At 37.2% G+C, this 26,691-nt stretch overlaps 1 protein-coding gene across 8 annotated transcripts in view; it reads left to right on the top strand.

Annotated features, from left to right (window-relative positions):
- Window positions 1-26,691, top strand: part of ATE1 (arginyltransferase 1) — an 84,786-nt gene that overhangs the window by 32,131 nt on the left and 25,964 nt on the right. For 7 of the 8 annotated variants that reach the window (XM_064464311.1, XM_064464313.1, XM_064464310.1 and 4 more), the window contains one exon: window positions 3,147-3,246. In XM_064464311.1, coding sequence (XP_064320381.1) covers window positions 3,147-3,246 — 100 coding nt within the window. Of the gene's footprint in view, window positions 1-3,146; window positions 3,247-21,065; window positions 21,186-26,691 lie in introns of all 8 variants that reach the window. The other variant, XR_010375017.1, reaches the window with a different exon arrangement.

Here is a 26,691-nt window from a genome sequence, read left to right as displayed (position 1 = left end):
TGTATATGTCAAAGGGTTTTCCCACAAAGTTAAGTTGCTGACATCAGTCTAATGTTTTATTGCTGCTGAAATGAGGTGCTGCAATCACTTCTTTCCATCTCTGCTATATGCTGGGCTTTTAGCAACCATATATTTAGCCAGTTTAATTTACTGAGGACTGTTTGCATTAGCAACCTGTTTAGTGAGCAGAGTTGGCTCAGCAAAGAACCTATTGACACCAGAGCTGGTGCAAGAGTTGTGATGGAGCCACAACATGCAGATGACAGTGGCTAGGGAGGGAGAGAGCAGGACCTCCTCTCACTCTCTGGTAAGCTCTTAGATCAGTTAAATCCTCAAGTGCAATTTGTCCAAGTGGGTCACCTTTAGTAAGAGTGGATAACATTGCCTTCCTGTTGGCTCTTCCCACCTTGTAGTGGGAAACTGTAGAATCATAGAAGAGTTTAGGTCAGGAGGGACCTCTGGATGTCATCTAGTCCAGTTCCAGCACAAATCAGGGCTAGCTCCAAAATTGTCATGAGAATTAATGTAGCTGTTGCTGTAGCATCTCCAGTGGTCTCTGTCTAAAAGAGTTTGAGCTGTCATTTTCTGAGGCATTCAGTGGCACTGGCGATTTTATAAAATTAATCAGCATGAACAAATGTAGAAAAAATGTTGGAACTCCTATGATTTAGAATTGATCTTTCCATCTATTAGTGGTCTAGATTTTTAGAAGTATTTAATTATGTATGCTAGATACTTGAAATTAGACATTTTTTTCCATGTGAGGTGAGCATCTAACGTAAAATACTAAGTCCTCCTAAGAGTTGTTTTTTAGTATTTGTACATATCACATTACTTTATGTAATAATAGACTGACATAATCCATGCTTATGAATTCTTGAAATGATTTGAAATTTTCTACATAATAAATTTGAAACTTTGTCAGTGCAACATGCATGCATGGCTCAGCTAGTGAAAAAGCAGGTTATAAATTCCCCAGCATTTAAGGCAATAAAAATGAGTTCCCAACAGTCTTGGATGGAGCCTTCTTCTTTCAAAAAGGATAAAAAGTCCTTGAGAGCTAGGGAGGATTTAGGAAGTTGCAAAGGAATCTGATACCTTCAAAGCTGTTGCCAATTTTACTCTGAGGAGGTTAAACTGCATTGCAGTGCTGTCACTTCCACTTCATGCTACTTTGAGAATTTTTGCTGCTGAGTCGTAGAAAGGATGGGATTTGAAGATCATTTGAAATATGTAGGCATGTAAGTAAAGAATGAGGGGAGAAGCAGCTACTTGTGAAATACCAGTCTCGCCAAAGGAAAAAAAAAATCAAGAAATATTGAGTGATTCTTATTCTTATTTGCAGGAAAACACTCCCCCTTACTACCCTACTTCCTAAAATCATGAAGAGCAGACAAGCATTAGTATTCATAATCTCTATTTTGTGAGACAACAAGTACCTGAACTTCTTTTGGAATTGGGTTATGTAGCACTGAAATACTAAGTCTGAATTTTTTATTGATGAAATGAAGGTATGTCTTCCTCAGTAGCCCTTGCCAAGTGCTAACAGCCATTAATAAGTCTTTAAGGGTATGTACCATAACTGAAAGCTTTACAAAAAGGTAATTGCAAGTCTGTAGTCCCTTTTCTGTAGGGATTTAGGCAGAACGAATCCAGGCAGATGTGAGTTGTGCCTTCTGGTGACACCTGATTGCTGCTCCTGGTTTAAAGATGTGGAGTTGGAGGACTTTCTTGTGTTGGATCACAGCATACACTCCGGGATAGAGCAAAGAGGAGGATGCTTTAGCATCCAGTAGAATTTTGCCTGGCGTGGGGTTGGCCAAATAGATAAATGGAAGATGGAGCAAGAACTTGAGTTAAGAGTCCTTACCTAGGGCATATCATTGGAGAGTGTAGTACATGCGAAGACACTGGCAGTAGTTTGAAGCAAGTCAGCTTTGGTATCACGTGCACTAATTTGCTTGCATGAAGCTTTGTTGCCCATGGTAAGGCTGCTGCTGCAGTCCAATTTTTACCTCATTACGTTATGGTCTATTTACTTCACTTTCTGTTCACTTTGAATCTTTTTTTTTTTTTTATTAAACTAGACAGTGTAGTCCAATTGGAAAGAGTGTTTAAGAGATTTTGAAATGCAAAGATAATGGTTTTTTTCCCCCTGTAGTATTCCAGCTTTTTGAATTGCAGAAAGGTATTTGTTTAATTAGGTCCAGGATAATCTGCATGAAACAGTAAGGTGGTTTAACGTTATGCCATGTCTTAAAGATTATATATATGAATTGCATGCTTGTAGATTTTTGGGAGTACATAAATCTCACTTCTGGGATCTGTTGTATTTATCTGGATTTTCAGATCTGGAGTAACTTATTTCTAGACATTCTCCCCTTGGAAAGGATGTATATTGTTATAGAGTTATCATGGACCCACGATGGTCTCGGCAAACTACAAAAGCTGTAAAATGAGCTTTATAGTGGAAACACTGGCAGAATCTTTGTAATAGTACTGTTTTTCTTGTGCCAGTAAAATAAAAAGCAAAGTTATTTTGGAATACATTGGCATATCTCTTTCAGAATAAATGAGAAAAATCACACAAACAAACATGGGATGCGTGAAAAATACCTTCTGTTGCATAGAGAAGGATTTTTTACGTGTAAATTACTAGAATGCAAATAAGAGAACAAACAAGAGGGTTATCCTTGATTCTCATTTTTAAAAAAATACTTTGATGTTTTCCTGAGCCATGTTAGCCAGCCTGCATACAATAGCTGGGCCAGATTTCTGTAGAATTCCAATGCACATGAATATTAACAAGAAACCTGTTGTATAGAGGCCCTTAGTCACTTTTATTTGAATTTCAAGTCAGTTACTTGACAGAGCAAAACACAAAAATGGAAGTATTTTTAAGCCTAACACGGTGATTTGCATTTTGGTGAGTTTGTTTGTTTGTTTATGCATTAATTTTCGATTTATTATCTTTGGGGTTTTTTAAGCATTATTTTGAGTTTATCACCTTCATTTTTTATTTGATAGAAGTCTAGTCCTTTAAATAGGTCACGAGCCAGGTAGGTGTAAAATATTTCAATATGAAGAAGTAAAATGAATGTAAGAATTGTATTCAAAAGTAATTAGTTTCTTCTTTCCTTTCACAGGGAAATTGCTTTTACTAGGCAACTTCATGAAAAATCTCCTGACCTCTGTTTTTATTATATGGGTTTCTACATTCATTCGTGCCCCAAAATGAGATACAAGGTAAAGTGTTCTTACTTATTTCCTTAGTGTACTATTATTCAAAGCATTTGATAGTGTTTGTAGTAATATAATATTTTGTAACTGTAATTTTGGATTTTAATGTAGACTTTATATGGTTAAATTTGAACGTTGGTTACTATTTAACTTGGCTTAGGATTTTTTTTTTTAATTTAGCTGCACGTGGTATTTATTACAAGTTGGCTTAAAAGCAGTTCACAGGGAGAGGTTTTCAAGGCTGTCAGATAATAGATTGTAATTTGGTTACCTGGTTATCTCATGTTTACAGTATATCTTCCAATAGACTAAAATTCTCCCTTTTTTAGGTTTGCGTATTTGTGGAACTGTTGCTTAGTGACTATAGGCAGTGATAACATGCCTTTATGGTCTTGGCTATACTTGGGTTTTTCCTCTTTGTTTTTTGTTAGAGATAGAGGACTTGCTCTGCTGATGACATAGTGAGAGGCTAGGTTAGCAGCAATTTTGGACCACGTAGCAGATTTTTGAGGATAGGGTCAGGAGAATCCACAGAATGTTTAGAATAACCAATCTGTCACGAAACCTCCGTTGTAACCCCTGTTAGCTTCACTTTTGTTTAGACCTGAGTGCGTAAGGGTGTCTCTCTTCTGTGTTTTTTAGATCTTGTGAATGTGCTATTTTTTCATTGTAAATATATCATTGCTTTTTGAATATTACTATATAATTTCAGAGTACTGAACGTTGACAGAAATTTGTTGAACATTCACACATAACCAAATATATCTGTTAATAATGTGGAAAAAGCTAATGAAATCTAGAGTAAGAGGTGCAGTGTTTTTTTTTTCCCCTCAAAGTGTGCTGAAAATCTGCAGTGTTTTCAGCTAGTTTTCAAATAGCCAAAAAATTGTCTCATTGAAGTGATGGTTGTGAAGAAAAAAACACATTTCAGCTTTACTGTGGGCTACACTACAGGTGACAATGATGATTCAGTCTTCAGAAAATAACAAATAACAAATCCCTCCCTCTCCTTTTGTTAGAAGATGTTTGTCTGTTCTTCCCCCCCGCCCCCCACCTCGTCCCTGTCCCTTTGCCAGCTTGAGTTTATCATCTACATCTGCTGGCCAAACAAAGAGAACATTAGGTTTGAGGGAAGCAAATGGGTGAGTTGGAGAACACTGCCTCTGCCATCTAAATAATCTTAAAGGCTACTGCATGACAAGCTTGAAGCATAGGTTCTGATTACTCGCTTTACTCATTGGAAATATTTAAAAGTTTGGGATGATTTGTTCACATTGAGACGCTGATATTTAACATCCCTTCTCTGATCTACAACCTACGTAGTTCGAGACCTGCGAAAAGAATGCATTTAGTTTACTAGGGCATTGAGGAAAAGAAACAAATCTGAAACAAATGGCAAAAAGCATCCCAGTTCTGAAAGACAGAATTGCTAAGAAACATTGGGTTCAGCCACTTCTAGTAAGTTTTAGTAAAATGTGAACTTTGCATACATGGGTTAAACAAAGCTCACACATGAGTCAATGTATTAATTGCCAGCAAACTATTAAAATATGAAGACTAAATGCTGTAAACCTGAGAGCTACCCTCAGTAGCCACTATACATTTGCATTATTTATTATAATGTGGTATCTTTTCTCTTGGGCCTGTGCTGTTATTTGAAAATGATGGCATCAAAAATATAAGATTCTCACAGTGCTTCTAGTTTTCATTCTCAAATAATGGAAATGGAAATTGTTTTGGGGATTGGGGTTTTTTTGTTTTGTTTTGTTTTTACAAAAAGCTTCTTTTCTTCCCTTGCTTAGACTCTCTGGTATGACTGTGATTTGGTAGAATATACGTTTTAGTCTTCCAGAAACCTGTACGTGTCAATGTGCTTAAGTAATTAAGTGTGGCCCAGCATAAGAATTATTTGGGGGGGGCAAAGAAGAAAGCCTATACATATATATTCAGAACACATACAATAGCAGGTGAGTATGCTCTGTGTTGGGAGAGTAATAATTTAGTAAATGAATTGCAAGGCTTTTATTTTATATTTCTTTTCCTACGTATATTTGGTTTAGAAGTAGCCAGTTGTAATGCAATTGAAAATCAGGTTGATGTTAATGCTGTAGTTCCACTTTACCCTCACTGAAATAGTACACCAGAAACAGATTTTAAAACTACACTTTTAAACGCGTCTGGATAATGCTACTACTCTTGTGAAGTGATCAGTAGTGGTAAAGTGGGGTGGGTAAGTACTGACTTTGTGGATTAAGTAGTTGCAGTAATGCCTGATTGACTTAGAGGCATTACATGTTGAAGACTTTGCTTTATTCCAGTTCAATAGAGATGTTAGAGGCTCCCTTCCCTTAATGATATTAGTGTGGAAGAATGACAGGCTGTAGGTAACTGTTGTTAAACTGATGTCAGGTAGGCAGATTAAATGAAGGAAAGAAAAGGAAGGAGCTGAAGAGCTAACCACTGGTTTTTATCCTCTGTCATTTTCTTCGCAAATCATTTGTCCTAGGATGTTTAGAAATGGAGGCTAGGTACAGCATCACTTCTTTATATAAGCAGTGTTTTATGAGGAACACATGATTACAGTTAAGTCACAGGGTTTTGGAAATCTTTGAAAATTTTCCCTCTTCTAGTGACAGACTGTGAGCAGTGGAAATGCCTAAGCTGACACTTGTATTTGATTTTTTGATGGAAATGCAATACCGCTGGTTTGTACTGTACAGCTGTCTGTCTTCGTGCTGACTGAGGAAGGATAGCTGATGAACTGGGATGTATAAGGAACAGTGACTTTATGACGTCCGTTTAAGGAGTTTGTCAGTGTTCCACTTTGTGTGGAATAAAATTCAGTCTTCTGTACAAGACGTGGTTGGAGTAATTGGGGATCTGAGCAATGAACTGTTGTACTCGTATTGCAGTCCAGGACTGAGGCATTAATATTGTGCACATGAGGATGTAGCTGGACGTTTTGGTTTTACATGCGCATGACTCCTAGATTGGAGGTACAGATATCCAACAGCAAGCATTAAAGCCCTGTTCTGCATGGCTACTTTCTTGGAATGCAAATTGTAGACAGCTCTTCTGGCTACTAACTTTTTTTTGTGGATGTAAAGTAAAATTCTTAAAGCATTGGTAATAAGTGATCATATATACCAGTGACTGAGCCATATACAGTAACAGCTCCTCCCTTCTGCATCAGATCATCTTGGTTATGTTGCGCGCTCTAAGGAGGTCCACGGCATTGGTAGACTATTTTATTGAAGTATTTAGTTTTCAGTAAGGCTGCTAGTATGCTTGTCCTGCTCTTCATGCAGTTCTTAAAATGATATCTGTATCTTTATCCAAGAAAGTTTCTTGGAGCAGTCACCTTCCAATATGGCCAGAATGTCACCCCGGTTACCCACAGCGCAACTGTGCCACGCAGCTCATGGATGTTTTTAGCCACCGCTGAGCAGGTCAGGGCTGAACTGGCAGAATATGTTATTGGACCTTTTCATCTAAAGTATTCTATTTCCACAAATGGTGCAATTTTGGACATAAATAGTGCGCAGCCCAGTTGAAGATTGGAGGCCTGAGTGTCCTGGAAGAGGATCCCCAAGTCAGGATTCCTGTGGCTCAGTAACAGAGCTGAAGAATTCTGGATTATCAGGCAGAAAGTTCAATGGTTAATGAGTATCATCCACCCCATGGATCAGATGTAATTACAGAAATTTTCAAAAATAAAGCTCCATTTTGACTCTGTTCCCTTCCCTTTCCTTTTGTTCCCAACCAGCTTGCCTTTGATGGCAGTGTGGATTTTAAAGCAGTGGAGTACCGGTGAAATTACTTAAGATGGGGGAAGGAAATATATAGAATATATAAACGATATATATAGCATATATATATATAGCATATATAAATGATATATAATATCATTTGTGGCTTCTCTTAGGTTTGTTCCCATGTATGGGTTAATATTTATGAACTGGTAAAATAAAATCTACATTGAATTGAGACAAAAGGATTTCTGTAGTTCTATTAACTATATTAATATGGAAAAATGCTATGAAAAACCTTGAGCAATGGCCTAGTTCCATTTTTTTCCAGGTAGGTTCAGGTAATACAAGATTAAAATGGTTCTCTGAAGAAATTCACAACCTTGTGGTAAAACTTTTCAGCCTCTGTTAGATGTGGTAGTTCTTATGTTGGAGAACAGTCTCCTGGAAAATTTTCCAGGACTTATAAGATGCAAAGTCTTTTTCCTGATTTATTTTGGGGTCTGTGATAAAATTTTAAGCATAAGAATGTATTTTACTTTAGGGTGATGTTGGTCTCAGGCTTGCTTCTTATATGTTTAGGTACTGTATCTGTACTCGCTAATGCTTTTCCATTAAAGACATTTGTTTACTAACATAGTTAACATAGTTGTAGAAATACAAAAATAAAAGAACCACCTTTAGCGAACAGCCATATCTGAGAGTTACTTGAGAGGATCTTGCATTTTTTTCCAGTACTGGTACACTGTCTGTCTTATACTGCATCTTTCCAAGCAAAAATTTTTGCTCCACGGCTCTATGTTACTAAATTCACATTTTCCAGTCGCTACTGAACTCCTTGAGATCCTTTCTGTTCTTTTTGTTACAGTTCTTTGGTACTGATTTTGAGTCTTGTGGTGAGTGACACCAAATAGATTTTGGGTTTGTGGTCCTGGTGTAAATAATAAATGTACTTGCTGCCCTCCATTCGCCATTTAGACCTCTGCTCACCTTAAATTGAGCTCTCTTCTAAGTTCTTGTATTGGGAAGGGGTTGTTGGTGAAGTTTCTATGTGAGTTTCCTTCTGGGTTTTCTGAGGCTTTTTCAGTGTCAATATTTGCGTGCGAATACTGCAACTGGAGCATGTATGGTTACTTGGTTTCGTCAATGATCTGCTTTCCCTGAAGTCACTCTGCTAAGCCTGTAAATAACCATCAGCGTACTTTGAAGTGTGTAACAGTTAATGTCTTCTTGCTGTGTTATCTGTATACCATTTTAAGACCGCTCTGTGATGTGAAGAGGTGTTTTGACTGAAATCTTTATCCAGACTTGTATGCAGGCCAAAGTAAATGGAATTATTTCAAACAGTCTCCTTCAGTATCAAGGCATGGCCAGACTTCAGATAGATGGAATACTAGAAAGGGTTGTGAAGTGTCAGAAAAGAAACAAAAGGCTGATTCATCTGTGATTAATCATTCTTAAACTAAATACCTTGGACTGACTGTGGTCGTAAGCGGTGCCCCTGGAATTTTATGGCACTCGAGAGCCAATTTCTTTGGCTGCTTTCGGGAATTTCAGCATCACTCCTCCTGCAGCAGTGAAATGAATCCAGGGGTAGCCTGGACTTCCACGTCCACGGGATCCACAGAGGTCTGGCTCATCCTTGCCTTTCCTGACTCTTTGACTGTTTCTGACCATGGAATTTAGTTAACCTTTTCAATAAGCTTGGATTTGCTGTATAAGTTGAAACGTGTGAGGCAGGGAGACTTAATGTGATGTGACTTAATGTGATCCTCTATGGTTTTTGGGGCATAAGCACACACTGTTACGGTTCTGCCACTGAGCAGCAGACAGCTTTGCAAAATGCGTCACTAGTACCACACAAAAAGATCTGGCATTTTTATACCTCCATGCTTGGTCTTTTTATTCAGCATGTATTTAAGTTACTACGAGCTGTCAGCCTGCTTTCTCACTGGTATTACTATTTACCTTGATAATGGGAAAAGGTGATAGGCTGAGAGAAGTTTGGAGGACTCGAGTTGCTCTGCTCAAGTCTGTTAGCACTTGTACTAGTAGCTTTTCCAGGACTAATTTTGTCAGTTTATAGGAATAAATAGGCATTCTAAAGAGTACAAAACAGGTGGGTTTTTTTTGTTTAAACAGACCGTAAATAGTCAACTAAATATTCTGACAAGTCAATACTTATTATAGAGTGCTAAGTTATTGCTTGCAATACCATTTTTTAATAAAGAGCTGAAATATCTGGTCTGGAAAACAATTATCTACTCTAACAAAACAATAAACATTTTGGCAACACAGTGGGTTTGACTTTTTTTTTGGCAAGACTGTTAAAAACAATCAACAAAACACCAAAGGCATGCAAAAATACAGTAATAATAAAGTGCTGAAAATGTGTTGCAGAAGTGTGGGGGAAATTCCTATTTATCTGTATGTCTTGTTACCATCACTTTTAACTGCCTCCCTTCTTCCTTCCATTTCTTCACTGGACTTCCCTGCAGGCCAGGACACTCCTCTACATGAGCATCAGCAGCTGAGACTGAACATTCAATTCTTCAGGGCTGTGAACTTACCCGATGTGTTCCTTCTAATAGTTTGGGTTAGTGACTGAAGGGAAAAGACTACTCTGAATTATATTGGAGTTTTGGCATTAAAACCCAAAGAGATTTTGAGAAGTCTTTTAAAGTGGCTGGCCAAGAATTCCAAAAGTATTTCAGATGATTGACTTGGTGTACATGTGTTAAATGCTTCTGAAAATCAAGTTGCTTTAATATTCCTTCAAGTTGTAACTAGCATAAAAAGTCCTTATTTTGCTACATATATTTCATCAAATGTGTTTTGACTAGAAGGTTGGCTGTCTGTGTTTTGGATCTGATACGTCACATGCCATATTCAAGATTGCAGTGTCCTGTACAGCTTCCTGCTCCACCCCTTTTATTTCCTTCTGGTTTGTTGGGTTTTTTTCATTTTTTCTTTTCCTCCTTTCTCCCGTAAAAGCTTTTTCCTTTCACCTTTCCTCATCTGGAAGACTCTTGCTAACTGCTTTAGAGGCCCACTGAGTAACTGGAACTAAACATGTTGGAATAAACAACTATGAGAATGTGGGGCAGAATAAAAAATACCATGGGTGAAAAATTATTAGTTCTTTAGTTCTTGTTGTAGTGCTAGGGATAAATTTTTACAAGTATTTCTTATTTACTTTGAACAGCATCTTACAAAGTGTTTGAGGTGACTTTCTAAGTTGCTTTTGTTTTTCTTTAAGACATTTATAGTCAGGTTGTGAAATCTACATTGTTACAAGCATCAAAAAGCAGGAATAAGGAGATGCTCTGTTATGGATAGCAACAGCCATTACTGACTGCTGACAGTGGATTTCCACTGAAAATATAATTATTAAAAGTAGAATATCAGTTTCTGTGTTGTTTTCATAACAGGTAAAGATAGTGTATGCAATTATTCTTTTTTTTTTTCCTAAGCTGCTGTTTTATACTGTGTGTAATTGGTAAATTATAGTTTTTCCTTGGTGCAAGTGTTGAAGCTGTGCTGAATTTCACACCGCATTTGCAGGGTTAAAACCAGCTGGAATCCCATTTTTCTACTAGAAACAAACACAGACCCAAGCCATGTCTTTTTTCTTAACTTCGTTTTATCTTTTAAAATACTTGCAATCAGCACTTAATGTTTTGTCAGTTAGAATGCCCTTGTGAAAAATGTGAACGTGTCCCTGGGGCTTTCTTTTCCTAATTTTGGAAAAGTGGGTTTCTTTTCAGTTGTTTACTTGAAGTTTAAAATGATTGAAGTGTAGCAGAACTGAAGTGAAAATAATATGAATATTTATGCTTGTTTGTATTATTTACAGGCTTTTATCAGGGCAGAAAGAAATGTCTGTTGTATAGGTCTCAGCTGACCTGTGAAGGGATCAAGTCTCTTCCTCATTACTGCGCTGCCCCTCGGGAAAATAAACGTGTGTCCAGAAGCAGACCTTTTCGGGTATATGTTGTACAAGCTTCGAAGGAATTGTATCTGAAAGTCATTTTCAGAGTGAAGTTGTATTTATGAGATGTGGCCCTTCTACAGTTTCAGCTGTATACCTGGAACTTTTTATTTGATGCATCTTTGATTACAAAACAAATTTCTTCAAACTGAGTAAATTTTTTGTGTGTGTGCTTTAGTTCTCTATACTGGAAAAGTAAACGTTATTAAATAGGAGTAGGTTCTCTTAAAACTATCCATTTGTTACCTTCTGTATGAGGCTTGGATCAGGTTACATTATTTCCATGCAGTCTTTAAAAAAACCAAACACGTCCCTCCACCCCAAAAGAGCCAGTTCCCATATAGGTTGTTTCAGGGAAATGTTCAAAGTCATACAGTGTGTCTTCTAAGTAATTCCAAATATGAGTTGATTAAATGTAAGACTTGGGTCTTGATTTTTTTTTAATGATTTTGATTATAATATTGATGCTATTTATGATTTTAATATCCATCAGTAAAGGTTGTTTGTTTTGTATACAACAGGAATATGTTTGTGCATAAAGGATGTGTATATTCAGGATTCACAGTTCAGAGGTTCTGAAGAATACGCGTAGAAGTGTGACAGAGATGGTATTAACTACCTACATATGCACATCAGCCGGATAAGTTCTACCTCTTTTTACTTGTTACAAGAATTTTATTAATTTGGAACAACTTCCCTATAGTGTTTCTTTAATAAATGTGATTTTGTTAATTTGTGTGAGGCTTAAGTAAACCGGAATCTAACCTCACTTTCATTAAAGCGCAAGAATAAGATGTATGGTTTGTTAAATTATAGGCCAGTTCTGTACTGGTGGAAGTTTTCAGAGCTATTAGAGGTAACTTGCCTCTCTCTGTCAAAAAGAACTGCTAAAAAGATTTATTCAGGATCATGTTAATAAACCTGAGGCAAAGCATCTTATGAATGATAATAGCTGGTAGAAATTTATCATGTCTAATTCTTGACTCTGCGTAGACATAAATTCACTGCTTATTGCTGACTTGTACTAAATCTTATTTGAAGGCTTATTTGGGGACTCCATAGCAACCATTAGCAATTAAAGTGAACACTGTAAACTGTGAAATATATAGATGAGAGATGTGGGTTTTGTTTGGTTGGGGTTTTTTTTTGAGGGGGAATAATACACTTCATAATTCATGTGTCTTTAATTTTTTTCCATCTAAGGAATGAGGTCACAACTCACGTTTCAGAATGTTCCAATTATAGTTCTATAAATCCATTAGTCCTTGCTAGTAACTGTAAGAATGCATGGAACTGAGTGTATTTTTGAAGTTTTTAACAAGTGAATATACATAGTGCTGCTTTGTCAGCTTCATTTTTTGTTGATTTAATAATTTCTGGATTGTCCTCAAACACTGGTTAACATTCTTTACTTCTGAATTTTGCCTGTATACCTGTCTCTATGTGGGTATGTCCAAAAGTGAGTGAATTTGAATATGCAGAGATGGACATCTTACAGTGCCATGATGCAAAAGGTTAAAATATATTTATAAAGAGAACGCTCTTCACTTTTTCTCACATAGCCTTTGTGTGAAGTTGTTCATAGCCGTGCCAGTTTTCAAGGTTTGGGCAAAATATCAAAGTTCTTGTGTCCTGGAGAAAAATCAGCCCTTTACATCTGTTACTGGAGTGTAAGTCACTGAAACACTGGTTAGTTTTATCTATGTACCACATTTATTGAATCTGGCAACACTTAGAGTATTGGATCTCTCATTTAACTTCAAATCTGATTGTTCTCATTGTATTCTTCCTTATTTTTGCTATTTTGCTGATTGTATTAGCTCTAATTAGTCAATATTGTCAAGTCGAATTTATCTGGTCTGAAAGCCAGGAAGTCCTGCTTTTCCTGGCTCTGCCGTATTTCACCTTGTGGTCTTTACAGTAGGAGCTGGCTGACATGTCAGTTAATCTACACAAGAGATGTTTTTTTGCCAATTTTCCAGAAAAGATTTAATGGTAGATACTTTAATAAGATCTGGTTTTATTAAGACCTCATTAATTTTACAGAGGTATCACAGTACACTTCTCTGAAGTGTTACATTTAATCTAGATGACAATTCATTATTTTGAATTATTCTTTTCTTTGTCTGCATTTGTTTAGCTGGTTACTCCAAGTAAAAGTATATTAATCAAGTTCTATTATTTATCCTCAATCCTGATATTAAACACAGTACTGCTAACAGTCTAGTTTGCAAAAAGTTCAACATTAGTGTTAGGTAATGAGAGTCTCAGACTCCTGTAGAGGGGAATGATTTGGAGCCAGGAGGGAATAGTGCAATCATAGAAAAGTGGTCTTGTCAAGGGCCGTGGGGGATGATGTAGTCCATCCCCTTACTGCAAGGCAGGGGCAACTATATTTATGTTAATTTTTGAGACCTGTCTGATATAAGCGTGCCAAAAGTCTCCTTCGATAAACTTGTATACATCTCCGTGCATTGGTGGTTATATCCCTATATAGTCTTGTGCCTTATTAGACTTCCCATTGAATTTTTTTCTTTATGTCTGACCTGAACTTCTCTTCCTAAAGAATATAACGTTTTTGTCCTACCTACTATACACATAAAAACCTATGGTTTGTTGGTTTGGTTTTTTTTTGGCAACACCCTTCTATCTAAACCTGATGGCTACCGTCATGTCTGCATTTCTGTCCTACAGAATGATGTCTAAATTTAGCCCTTCTCTCTAAGGCCCTGAAATGATGACATCAGCTTCTACCATTTGTTTATATAACATGAGTTATTGCCTTCATTGTGCTAAAGAAGATAGTAGACTCTGGAGGCAAGGAGAAATAGTGGAAAGGAGAAAAAATGGGAATTGTGTGAGTACAAAGTTTTCAGAATGAGCTAAATTGGCACTTGGGCTGAGTTATTTTTAGTGTCGAGGTTTGTGACTAAGTGACTAGGAAAGCACACGTGTATATGCTCTTGAATCTCTCTGCCGTTCATCCTGGTTTAGCTAAGTCTCTGTTAAAAGTTGCACTTTTCTTTCTTTCAGGAGAGAATATTGCATTAAATGAGGTGACAAACCAGAGGGTTTTATGGTTGTTACTTACAGGGCGTATGGAGATATTCTGGATGAGTTTTATCTTCCTTATTATAGTAAATTATTATTTATAGTATTATAGTAAATGCTGGAATTAGCAGTCCAAAGTAAGTAACAAATTAAGAATAAGCAAAACCCAGGGCAAAGATGGGTTAGTGCTGGGTTGCAGACGATAGAGATTAATGGTGTTTTCATACCACCAGCTTATCACTAGTAAGGGTGGAGCTTGCTTTGTGTTATCCTGTGGTAGCCACCGATGTTATTAAGATCAAATAATGTAAAAACAAATCTATACTCTCTTTAGTTGATATGAGAGGCAGTTGTTGAAGTTTGTGGAGACTGGCAGGCTGTGTGTGCTGTGTTTCCATAAAGACCATCATGAGGGCACTGGAGCTCTGGGAAATTGCACAGAGCAGGGCCCTGAGCAGGAGGGGCCCTGGAGCAATGGAGAAGTGAAATATTTTTGTTACAGCTTCTCTAAAGCTTTTTCTTAATCTAATAAAATCAATTCCCAAAGGCTTTCAAAGGTTACCCCATTGGGAAGGCCTAGCGAGACCCGAGAGCTTGGCGAGCTGTTCTCTTTTGAGTGCGAAACAAAAAAAAAAAAAGCCCCCAAATCCCCTTGCTGTTTCCAGATGCTGCCCTGAAGTTTCAGCTTATCACATGAGAGAGTTAACCACTGCTGAAACCTGTATTTTGTTTAGTTGTTTTCAACTGAATAACTGAACTGTTCTAAAAGGAATGACTGACACTGTCAAGAGCAGTTACTTGCAGTGTTGTGTAGGGTAATTTTGGGATTCTTACTAGAAAGGTTTCAAGGGAGTAGATCATCTTTCTTAATAGAACATTCTACTGTTTGCTTCCTTCACAAATATTTTCACAAATAACACTGAGCTAGTATAACAAAAAGGGTATGAAAATGACCCCATTGTCAACTAATTGAAGAAGAATGGGAGCAAAAGTACACAGGAACCAAATTTCTCTGTTAGTCCCAACACAAATGCACTGTTGTTTTATGAATGGACAGAAGACGAGATGAGCTTTTTGTACCACTGATTTATTTATTTAAGAAATTGAGGTTAGTGTTCTGAAGGGCTACTTAGTGCCAATGTGGTCAGTAAAGTTAACCTATGACTGATTTTATGAATTTTTCTTTTAATTCTTTCAATTTTAGTCTTCACCAGTTGGCATTGTGTGGGTTGCTATTAATTATTTTTAATTACCTTCCATTCAGGGGAAATGAGAGGAAACCAGACAGATACTATATTTATATGATAATATACTATAGTATATTTGGGGGTGGGCTTGCTACTATCTGGGTCCTTTATTTATGTCTTGCAGTGAAGGACACTGAGTAAAAAGCTCTAGTGCTGGCTGAGAGCAGAGAGCCAGTCCCAGGTTCTGGCCCTGCTTCTCAGTTTGGGCCACCTGAGGATGTTGTGCAGGGAGATCAGGTGGGAAGGTATTCACAGGGAGAAGCTCTGGGGCGGCTCCACCACAATTCCTGCTAAATGAGGTGTGGTGTTGAGAAAGGATGCAAAGGACAGCGTCTGTGCAGCCTGAATTTTTGCAAGATTGTATTTTTTGTGTTTCTCATAAATTGCTGCGTGCTTCTAGCAGAGCTCAATTTGTAAACCCTGACTGAACCGTTATTTTAGAAGGTAATTTGGTTTCTTTCTCAGAACTGTATCTGTTTTGCTGTTGGTTGCTGATGATGGTTTAACGGATTTATAAACACAAAACGATTCTCTATCAGTGGGGGATGGTAAAGAAACTCTGTACCTTAAATGTCTTCTTGATTGTATCGATGACTGAATTATTAGGCCTCAAATGCCTGTACTAACAGCCCCACCTTCTGATGAACTTTTAAATGATAGTACATTTACCTCCTTTATTTGTGCTGTGGGAAGAAGCTAGTGTGATGATCCAAGAAAAAAGATGCTAATAGTGTAGAAGTGTGGTGGTTGCATGTCTTTAGAGCAACAACAAACAAGAATGAGTGTGAACCTTCTCCTGAGAGTCTCTTAAAACTGCAGGTACTGTTCGTTCCCTGAGATTTATGAACTTATTCTGGGTTTTCAGCCAAATCTTTGGCTCCTGGCTGCATTAGGTTGCTTGGACTGTGCAACACCAACTGAAAACTTCCCTAAAGGGGCAGCTGGAGACCTTCTGCAGGAGGTAGTGGTGGACTTGGAATGCACCACGCTTCTGCCAAGCCTTGTCAGCACGGCAGCTGCCCAGCGCCCGCTGCACGCTGCTGGGCACGGAAACAGCTTCAGATGCCACCAAGGCTGAACAGGAGGCAGAAAAGTTTAGAAACATTTTTGGATACTGCCCTTCAGATGTGTAGGTCTGGATTAAACTATTGTGCCAATATTTATTGGTGTACGATGCTAAGCGTATAAGTATTTATTATACATTGCTCTCTGTTATAGAAATGTGTTAAAAATGCATGGAAGCGCATGAAACTGCTTTCATGTTTCAAAATATGCATGCAAACAAATATAGTGGGGAGCTTTATCGATTTTTAAAATAAAGCAAGGTGATTGTCTGGGCCATTTTTAATTATTTTAACTCTGAAAAACGAGGATTATAAACTGTCAGAATGAAGTGCTTGATTTTTTTTAAGTGTAGTTCTAATTTTAATACTCCCCATATCCTATATTTGGGTGTATGTTTAATATACCCTTGAATTACCAGGTTTTGGTACGATCAGGACTTAATGTAGCATATGGAATAGTTACTGATTCCAGCCCGTTCGCCTTCAAACTTGTTTTCTTCTGCCAAGGTTATTATAAAGAAAACAGTTTCCAACTGAAGTGTTGATGTTTCAGCTCAAAGACTTTGGGGATACATAATGTTAAACAGTATGTTTTCCTGAACATGGAAGTAGATATTTGTGTACCTTTTAATGGTAGTAATTCAGATGAAAGCATAATAGTGAATCTTGTTCTAACCAGCTATGAGAATAGTGTTGGGCAGTTTTACAGAGCCACAAGCACACGCGTCTGTATTTACATTGCTAATACATGCAAAAGCTGCATGCAGAATTGCCGCTACAGAATTTGCTACTATAATTTCATTTTGTTCAGTTTTGTATAATAGAAATGGGCTTACTTGACAAGAATTCCAGTATTAGAAGTTTAATATTGTGTTTATAATTAAGTAGACAGAATTCATTAACATAAGGAGGAATCTGAAAACAAGTCAATGTCAAAAAGAACATGTTGAAAGAGTACAATTATTTTTACTATATTATGTCCTCAGGCAGTTATTATTCCCTGCAAAATAGCTTAACAAATATTCAATACATCTTTCTCTCTAGGCATATTTTCTATGTCTTATTCTTACATTTGTGTTGTGTTCCTGTATTTGGATTCTTTCCCCACTTTCTTATATTTAGCATGGTTCCAGAGGGACTCAAACACATTGAAGCCCAGAAACTCTGGGACTCTCCCAGTTTAGTATTTCTTCTGGCAACTAATACAGCTACAGCCTGTTTTTCAGTTTTGAGTCCTACGGCTGAGAAGGTGAATGGAAGCTGGTACGGGCTGTGGTGGCGCTTCAGATTCCGCTTTCGGCAGCATCGGGGTTTTTGGCACTTTATAGTGGGTGTTTGTGCGTGTGGAGGAGGTGTGATGCCTGGCTGCTTTACTTTGCACGTTTCCAGTTTTGGAGATCATATACCATCTCTGCTTGGTGACAGAACTTAATGCTTTTTTGCAGTACAGATTTTTGTCTCATGTTGAGACTGTTGCAGCAAGGTCAATAACGGCTTCAGTTCAGACGTGTGGTTTGTGAGCTCCACATGCTGAGATAGTCCCACGGTGAAGTAGGATGGTCTGCTGCTGAGACCAGACTCCTCGGAGAGCACAGAGACGCTTTGTTTACAAATTCTCCTCTCCCAGCAAACAAAGCAAGCCTGTTTAACAAACAGTTGACTTTATTTTATTTATTATTATTTATTTATTTATTTATTTATTTTATTTAAATGGACCTAAAATTAGAATGCTTATTTCATGAACGAAAATTTACTATGAATACAAACATTTTTAGGGACAATAGAAGAAAGTTCTTTTCCATTGCGCTTTTTTTGATGGTCCAGAATTTTTGTGCAGACACTTCTTGGTACTTTGTACAGATAGTTGTTGCTTTACTTATTGTAAAGGATTAAGTTCTAATACATGCTTGGAATATTGTGGTAAAACGAGCCTTTTAACTTATTTATTCATTTTTTAATCTGCATATGTAGGGGAGAGAAGTAGGTTTAGATTTATTGGCAGAGTTGTGTTACTTTATCTTGATAATATGAATTGTAGACACTTAAACACTGAGATTTATCATTGTTTTATTTTCTCCTCCAGATTTTTAGTCTGTATATCATCTTTTTGTGTGCATGAAGGATGTGTTAACTTGAATTTCGCAATATTATTTAGTCAAGATCCCACAGAAATTAAGTTTTTACTAATAAGCTTTCCTGTGCTGTTTTCTCCATTTTTGTCCTACAACTTTACTCTTTTCTTCTATCCTAAGATTACTGTTAACACCCATTTGCACATATTTTCTGTGTTGTTGAAGTTGTTTATTCAATACTGGGTTGTGTATATTTCAGTATTGAACAACTAAAGGTAAATTATTTGGCTTTTACTTGGTTTTTTTTTTATTGTTGGACTTGAAAAAACATGTCAAGTATACCATATATTGATAGAAAGCTTGTACTGTTCTGAATTATCAATTTAGAATATTATTTCTTGTTCTTATGTATGAAAGCAAATAGAAATGAAAAAAGCTGGAGGGGCAACTTTTAAAGTGACATTGTTTTTCAGCATGATTTGATTGCATAAACACTTAAATGCTTTTGAAAGTCCCACATATCATAATCTAAAGCCAACGTCTCATCTGAATTCTTAATTAGGAGCATATTTCAAATATCAGTGTTTCACAATTTGAAAAGCTGTCAATTAGTCTAGTATTTATTTTGTCTTCAAATATTCCACAGACTGAGTCAATAGCTGGGCATGAAGGTGAAGTACAAAATTATTTATCCAGTATAAGGCTACCAGACTTTCCTGGGTAGGTCTTATTTTCTTGCCCTCAGAGTCTTGTCTGGGTAGATTTTTGGCAAGTTCTGTGTGTTTCTGGCTGAGTTTTTGGAAATCCTATTAGAGCCAGAAGCAAGACTTTGGGAAAGTGTAGATAGTGTTCCCGGTGGTGGTGTGATGGGTGTAGGTGGTAATGCAGAGACAGGTCTGACCTGTAAGGCCGATCAGAAGAAGGGGTGCAGAGTAGCAAGTGCTGTCCTGTGCTCTGAGCAGCATGGGGCCCTGGGGTGGCTAAGCAGGATGAAGGGTTGAGTTTTGGAGCTGGGAGAAGAGGTTTGGGTCTCCAGGGAAAACTCTTTGAGGAGAACTCTCAAAGTTGGAGAGACGCTAGAAAAGATGGGGAAGGCTTGGATGCTGATGAGCACTGGCGCTTGCTGGGGAAAGTGGCACAAGGTCTTGGAGGTAACCACAGAACCCAGTAGCTGTAATGGGGGGTTTCACTTGAAGGTAGACATACAGGCAAAGGATGGTGAAAAGGGTTAAAAATACAGAGAAAGTCATGGACAGAAAGAAATGCAGGTTTCTCTGTGCTCTGTTGCCACGCGGTAGCGAACAGTTTTATCCAGAAGCCAAGAAGCTGCGGTTGGGTTAAGCTGCAGGAGCAATGCATGTGTTATGCATGTATAAAAAGAGTAAATTGGAGACTTCATAGGTACCTGAAAAGTAAATACTCTATCTGGCTGTAAAATATATTTGTTTTTCTCTTGTGTCGTCCTTTAGAATTCTTCAGGGTCTTTATTGCTTTAAAAGATGTGAAAACAGAGATTTGAGTTGAAGTGGATCATATGAGTCAGGGCAGCAGGTTTAGTCCCTGTTTTCTTTTAGTCATCACAAAGGATTAAAAAGTTACTTTGCATTAGTTTACTTTTTGGTACATCACAGTCACGGTCAATGCTTTTAAAAAATAAAAATAAGTTATGCACACTCCCCTCACATCCATTTCTGGTGAATGTTAATGTTCTGGTTCCCTGTGCAGTTGTACATACAAATATTTTAAAACAGGCTCACTTTCAGTTAAATTCTATCAGTTTAATTTTGTGTTTGGGTATGGTTTTTTTCTGTTACATAAACATGGGCTGTAATGTTTTTACTTTGATAACTAGATAGTAGAAGCCTCTTTGACAGGGCATTAATTTAGCTTTCCTGTGGAGTATGTCTGTAAGCTGCTTAGATGAATGCTGTTCTTTTAAATATGACTCCAGCTAGTGAGGTATTAATGAATGTTTAAAGCTATTTGGTATCGATGTGACAATTTTGTCTATGTAAGTGTAAAGTGTGAGTATGACATATTAGGTTGTGCATATTTTTCCTGCGATTATTTCACTTTGTTGAATATAAGAAAATAAACTTTAATACTTAATTTCATACATTTAATTCCATGAACTCAAAAAATATCTGCTTATGGCAGCTCTTCAAGGGAAAGATATGGGATCCACATGATTGAAACGCTCACTTTCGCTTTTTTTTTTCCTTTCGCTTCTCACAGCTGCCAAAATAAACTCCTTTTGAGATAGACCTAAGTCAACATAGTTGGCGTGTCTCTAATGAAGCATTCCTCTTGAGGCCCCTACTTGGGTTTTATCTTTTTGTCTTAGTTTTTTTTTTTTAATCTCTCATACCAAGTTTGATGCTGGGGTCTCCTTTAGAATTTCTGCTACAGATTTAAAGTAAATAAGTTCAATTTCAGTAATCATATGATTTTTATTCCCCAAGACCTTTGTTTTTTGAAGTAAAAAGGCTACATGTAATGCATTTTTTCCTGTAATATACTTGATATTTTTTTAAATTGTTGAAAAGTTGGCTAAAATTCAGAGAAGCTAGTATTCATCAAACATACGAGCATAGATCTTCTTTCTGATTGTTTTCCACTCAAGGTTTCTCAAACTGCGCTACTTCTTTTAGGATTCTTGTGCAGCTTCTCTATGAGCAAGATGGATCCTGGCTTCCAGCTTCACAAGTCTGTCCGTGTGGTACCATCCTTAATTAGCTTGTTCCCAACTGGGTGTTTAATGGCAATTTCCGGTAAATGTTAACTGGTTTTATGTATTTTATTTAAATTCACAAAACCTTGGATTTTCCTATAAAATTATTGAACATAGGGCTGTTTTAATTTCATAGGGAATGCAAATGTGTACAAATACACCTCAAATTAGAAAAATTCTTTAGAATTACGTCTAGAAATTATTTTCATAGAATCCTTCTGTTGATGTTACTGTTCTGCCAGTTTAGCATCACTGATATTAAATATTAGTAAATGGAGAGATGAAATGGCAATATTTGAAGCTATGAAGCATTTTAATATTCTTGGTGGCAGTCTCTGGAGTTCCAGCCAGGAATGTACAGTATGGTTTTCCTAGGTACCATCCCATATCAGCATCTCTTATTTTTGTATGCCAAACACAAAGTATATGTAGCAACTTTGAAAGCTAAACTTAGTCACAGTAGTTTGTTTTAATAAAATGCCATTATCTACAGCACACATTAGCAGATATAAGCAAAAAAGAAATAATAATAATAAAAAAAAGGAACCTTGGGAAATACAAAAAGACAAAATAGATACATCGATAATTTGATGGTGCAGAAGTACTTAGAAAACATGCTTAAACGTGACCCTAACTTTATGTGAGCTTTTTTGACTAGCTACATACTTGTAATATTTCTCTTTGTATCTCAGTTTCAGAAGTCGTCTTCATACTTGTCTGTCATTTGGATATTATTATTTCAGCTTTGGATAAACAGTCAGCCAACTTAGGGCAGTTCAAAACCTATAAACTTGCTGTTTCTGTCATCAAAAGTCTCAAACCAGGGTACAATAGCTGTTGTAGGGTAAATAATGCTCCTTATTGGTCTTGAAGGGAGCATTTTGCAATGTTTTCTACTGTTGTCTCTACAGTGTGAAACACCATATACATGGCAAATTCACCCCAGTAGCATTCACTCTTTAGATTAAGCTTACTGAAATCTAAGAACAGTTAATGTAGAACTTGCTTGTGTGTACGTATCTATCCATCTGTCTTTCTTAGCCAGACAAAAAATGAGTGAGAAACAGGTATGGGGTGGGAATAGGCACAGATATTTCATGGCTTGTGTTCAAGTTCAGAAATGTTACTGTGCACTAGACACCCATTGGCTTGAGTAAATCTCAAAATGCAAAGAATATGAACATAAAAGACTGGCAGCTGCCCCCCCGCAAAAGTTATCTTTAAATTATCTTTTCATAGTCATTTAAATATGTGTTTGTCTATTTAGTCATCAAGGAGGTGGTAAAAGTGTCATTTTTATGATGTAATTGCTGAACACAGATTTTTTCCTCTCTTTTGTGCAAGCCTAATCACTGGCTTTATTTCAGATACAGTGGCTTTTATATGGTGCCTTGAAATAGAGTGGCTTTAGTTGCTTAAAACAAGCAATGGAAAACTCTTACTTGCTGGTCTTTATAAATGAAAAAGAACCTTGGCAAGAAGTCTTGGAGGAGAGAGCAGTGCTTGAAAGCGGTTACAGAGTGTGCCCAGAGCTGCGCATTATCTTTAGCTCTGGATGGTCACATCCCAAGCTGGTAAAACAGAGGTGATAAACGCCCACCATGCGCACATCACTTCTGAAGCAGTGAAGCGAAAGTCTCTTGAGCATGCTAATTACTGTTAACTTGAAACCAGAATTATCTCATTGATTAATGTGGTGGTTTTAAGAGAGGATAATGGGATCTCTTTGGGTATGGTCATGGATATATGTTGTCTAAAGCAGCACTTTGTTGGCGTCTTGGATCGTGCTGATGGCATGTTTGTATATTAATGTGCGGCAGTTCATAGCTTGGATCTTGTGACATAAACATCCACAGGCTCCCTTAGCTTGTTATACTCAGTGAGAGGAGGGAAAGATGATAATATTGGCATATAAAAGGTGGAAGAAGAGCTGCACAGAGTTAGAGACTAAAGGGGAAAGTGAAAAAAAAAAACCAACCATGTCCCAAATTTTCCCCTTTTTCCTCAGTGGAAAGCAATTTTTTCTCTAGCAGTCCATGAGCCTTTTCAGACATCTGTTGGCTGTTTTTTGGTATCAAAAGCAAGCTAGTGTATGTTAAATATTTCAGATTATTTTTATGGAAGAGGACAAGGTGAAAGCAGCTATTTAGAGTGTACACTGAGTTATGAAGATAGAATCCAAACAGTTCAGGAGATTCCTAGGAACAACACGTGGTGGGAAAACAAATGAATAATTCTTTCTGAAAATATCTGGGGGGCGGGCGGGGAAGGATTTCTGTGCAGACCACAATAGGCAAATAAAGTGTTGAGATTTACCTTAAATCAGAGTGAAATTTAAGAGAAATTTAATTTAATTGCATTTTTGTGGTGGGTTAAGAGCATGTAGACATGGCATGATAGTCTTCCTTTTTGTCTTTCACTCATTAACTTTATCTGCTTTACACTTCCCAAGATATTTTATTTACCTGAGGGACACTATGAAAACTTTCTGAAACACTAAAGATTTTTTATGTTGAGTGAAGAACAGCTGAGTATGAATATGCAGTCAATATTTGTAGGGATCTATTTGTTTCCTGATAGTTGTAAGACATGTAGGAAACAAGTGCCAGAACTATTTTCTCCTTGGAAACAGTTTATCATTAGTTACTTCTGTTAATACTTTACATTGAATTGGGAAATAAAGGTGAAAGTTGGCAAATGATACCATTGCTTTGGTCAGTCAGTTTAAAGATTGTTGGGGCACATTTAAAACAAAATAGCAAAACCATGTCATAATAAATTAACTGATCTAAGTAAGTGTTGGTGCGCTTCTATTTTAAATACAACTTGAAATATTTCACTTACAGGAAATGAAACAATATAGAAGGTGAGCATTTGCTCTGCATTTCTATATTTGAGATGCATTGGGAAACACATTACTGCTCGCTGGTTGGCCTGTAAACTTCCCATTACAAAGGTTTTGTGCCTCTGATAATGTAACTGAAAGAATGAAACTCAGCACAGCTTTTTGAAGAGGAAGGAATATTTCCCTTGCACTTTATGTACTTCTCAAAAGTAGTTTGAGTTTTATGAGCTAGAAAACGAATTTTAGTTATTATTCATAACAACTTTTAAGGGTTACAATGCATTATCCTTTAATAAAACAGAAAGGTGATGGAGGTCTCGGTGCAGCTGTGGGGTCCTAAATATGTTGATTGTGTAATTAATTCAAAGTTTGCAGTTTGGATAAAATCAGCTTGTTTGATACGGCACTGAAGTGTCAGGCAGTCTGTTTGCACATGCAGCTGTAGACCCCACAGTTAAATCCAACTTGTTACTTATTCATTGGGTTAGCCACAAAGTGTACATTGGCTCCTCTTTGGTCTGTACTTTCTTGTACGCTGAATACTTTTTGATGGTAAATCTGAATTCACTGGCCATCTGCCATGACAAATAAAGCTGCTTGCTTTAATCCATATCTATTAACCTTGGGTGGTGGGGAGGTGGTGTTTAAAAAGGTTTTTAAAAAGTGACTGTGAAGTGGGAGTAAATTGGAGTAGGTTGTTTTGGGGTGGGGTTTTTTGTTGTTATTCTTAAGTCTTTCAGGCCTTCCACAGATGGACGCCATGTGAGTGAGCGGGGCCAGTTGGAAGCACAAACGGACCCTGATGTTCAGCTCTTTGTCCCTGCCGGTGCTGGCTCACCACACGGGCACAGCGCGGCGTGGTCCAACCTCCGCCTGTGAAAACACGGCGGTTAGAGTTACTTGTAAAGGACTCTCCTGGGATCGATAAGGTCTATTTCTGTTTATGTAATAAAACCAGGGAGCAAGGGTCTGCTGTAGTACTTTGCTGATGGGATTCCAGCTGGGTTGTCTTTCAATGAAAAGACTGAATTTATTAAACCTGTAGTCTGGTGCGCTGTTTCTCGGGCGGTGCTGCCCCACTCTAACGTATTGCTGTTGATAATTTAGGGTTACTTTGTTTACGTAGTCTGAGAGCTTCTTTTTAAGCAGCTGGCTGGAAATGGAGATGAAGGCTGTCTTAATTCACTTTTAATAGAAGATCAATGGGTTTATTGTGAAAAAATAGAATACAGATGTAAACCGTACCTGATAAAAGAATTAAATGTGTGTTTAACCTTCCTATTTTGTTTTTTCAGTGCTACTGGTGCTTGACCTTCTTTGGTCTTGAGAATATTCTCTTTCTGAGTAGTTTTACATTTTAAATTTTACTTAGACTACAAAAACAAACTCTGCTGGTGTTTTTCATTTCAAATGCTTACCAAATCCCTCAGATTTTACAAAATATTTAAAAAGTAATCTCCAGACTAAGTCTCATTAAAGCCTTTGCCCTTCCTGTGGAACAAAAGTTCAGAGAAGTTCTGGTCGATTCTGATTTGGAAACTGTAAAACAAAAAAATATTATGGTGTGAAGTATTAATTTAGGCTTGGCAGCCTCACTGTAAGATTTATTTCCAGAAGTTTCCAATTAAAATGCCGCATGTCTAATAGTATCAGGGAAAGCACCTTAAAAGCTCTTTCTTTTATATTATATTGGAGGAAAAATGCCCCAAACATTAGTGAAAATAAAACATCTTGGAGGTATTTTTTATTAAACAGTCAGTCCCATTTATATTGCAATGAGCTGACTTGGTAGAAGAAACCATGTACTCAGGAAATTCTTAGCTATACTGATTTTCAGTACTGCTTTTTAATCACGTCATCTGAGAGATTAGTCAGATAATTCTAAAGATGCATTTTTTTCCCTTTGGTTTTCTTTATATCTTTATTATTCCTTGTGCTCTTCTGCTCCTTGAACAATGCAGTTTGGATGTTTTCCCCCTGCGGCCCTTTCCCCATGTTTCAGAGGAGAGAAAGCAAAATTGGAAAGAGGACAGGTTGACTCAGATGGTTAAAAGTATACAATACCTTCTGTAAGAGGATGCATTAAAGAATTTAGGTCCCTTCAGACTGATGGAGGTACCATATTTGTCTGTAAAATCATGAGCGGCATGGTGATAAGGCAACGATTGTTCATCGCATTTCTGTAGTAGAGGTAGGGATGGTCATCAAACAGAACTACAATTTGCAGACTGAAGTAAATCAAAGCAGTAGTTTAGGATTATTGAGTGGCAAAATGCATTATTACTGAAGTTACCTGGTTGTGGAAGGATCTGTATTGCAAATTCTTGGAGGTCAAGAGAGTATTGGCAGAGTAACACTATATGCTTATACTGTGCTTTTAGTCTTCATTGAGTATTTTCTCTTGATGGCTGTCAGAGATATGGGATATTTGACTATACCGTGGACATCTGGTATGACCTGCAGTGGCTGTTAGGTTATAACAGTTCGAAATGCATTAATATTCTGTCTCAAGAAGGGTGTTTCTGGATGTCCATGAAAATTTTAAACAGCATCGAAAATAATGAAATTTTAGGCAAATGTATTTTTTTTAATTTCCAAAATAGCACATTTTGTGTCTTGTCGGATATTTCTTGACAAAGTGTAGATGCACAGACAGAAATATGTGCAGTTGTGTATTGACAGAGTGCATTTCATCAGCAGG

The sequence above is a fragment of the Phalacrocorax carbo genome, chromosome 12, assembly GCF_963921805.1.
Source record: "Phalacrocorax carbo chromosome 12, bPhaCar2.1, whole genome shotgun sequence".
Taxonomy (NCBI): domain Eukaryota; kingdom Metazoa; phylum Chordata; class Aves; order Suliformes; family Phalacrocoracidae; genus Phalacrocorax; species Phalacrocorax carbo.
Note: the sequence above shows the minus strand (reverse complement) of the source record. Positions and strands in the feature narration are given on the sequence as shown.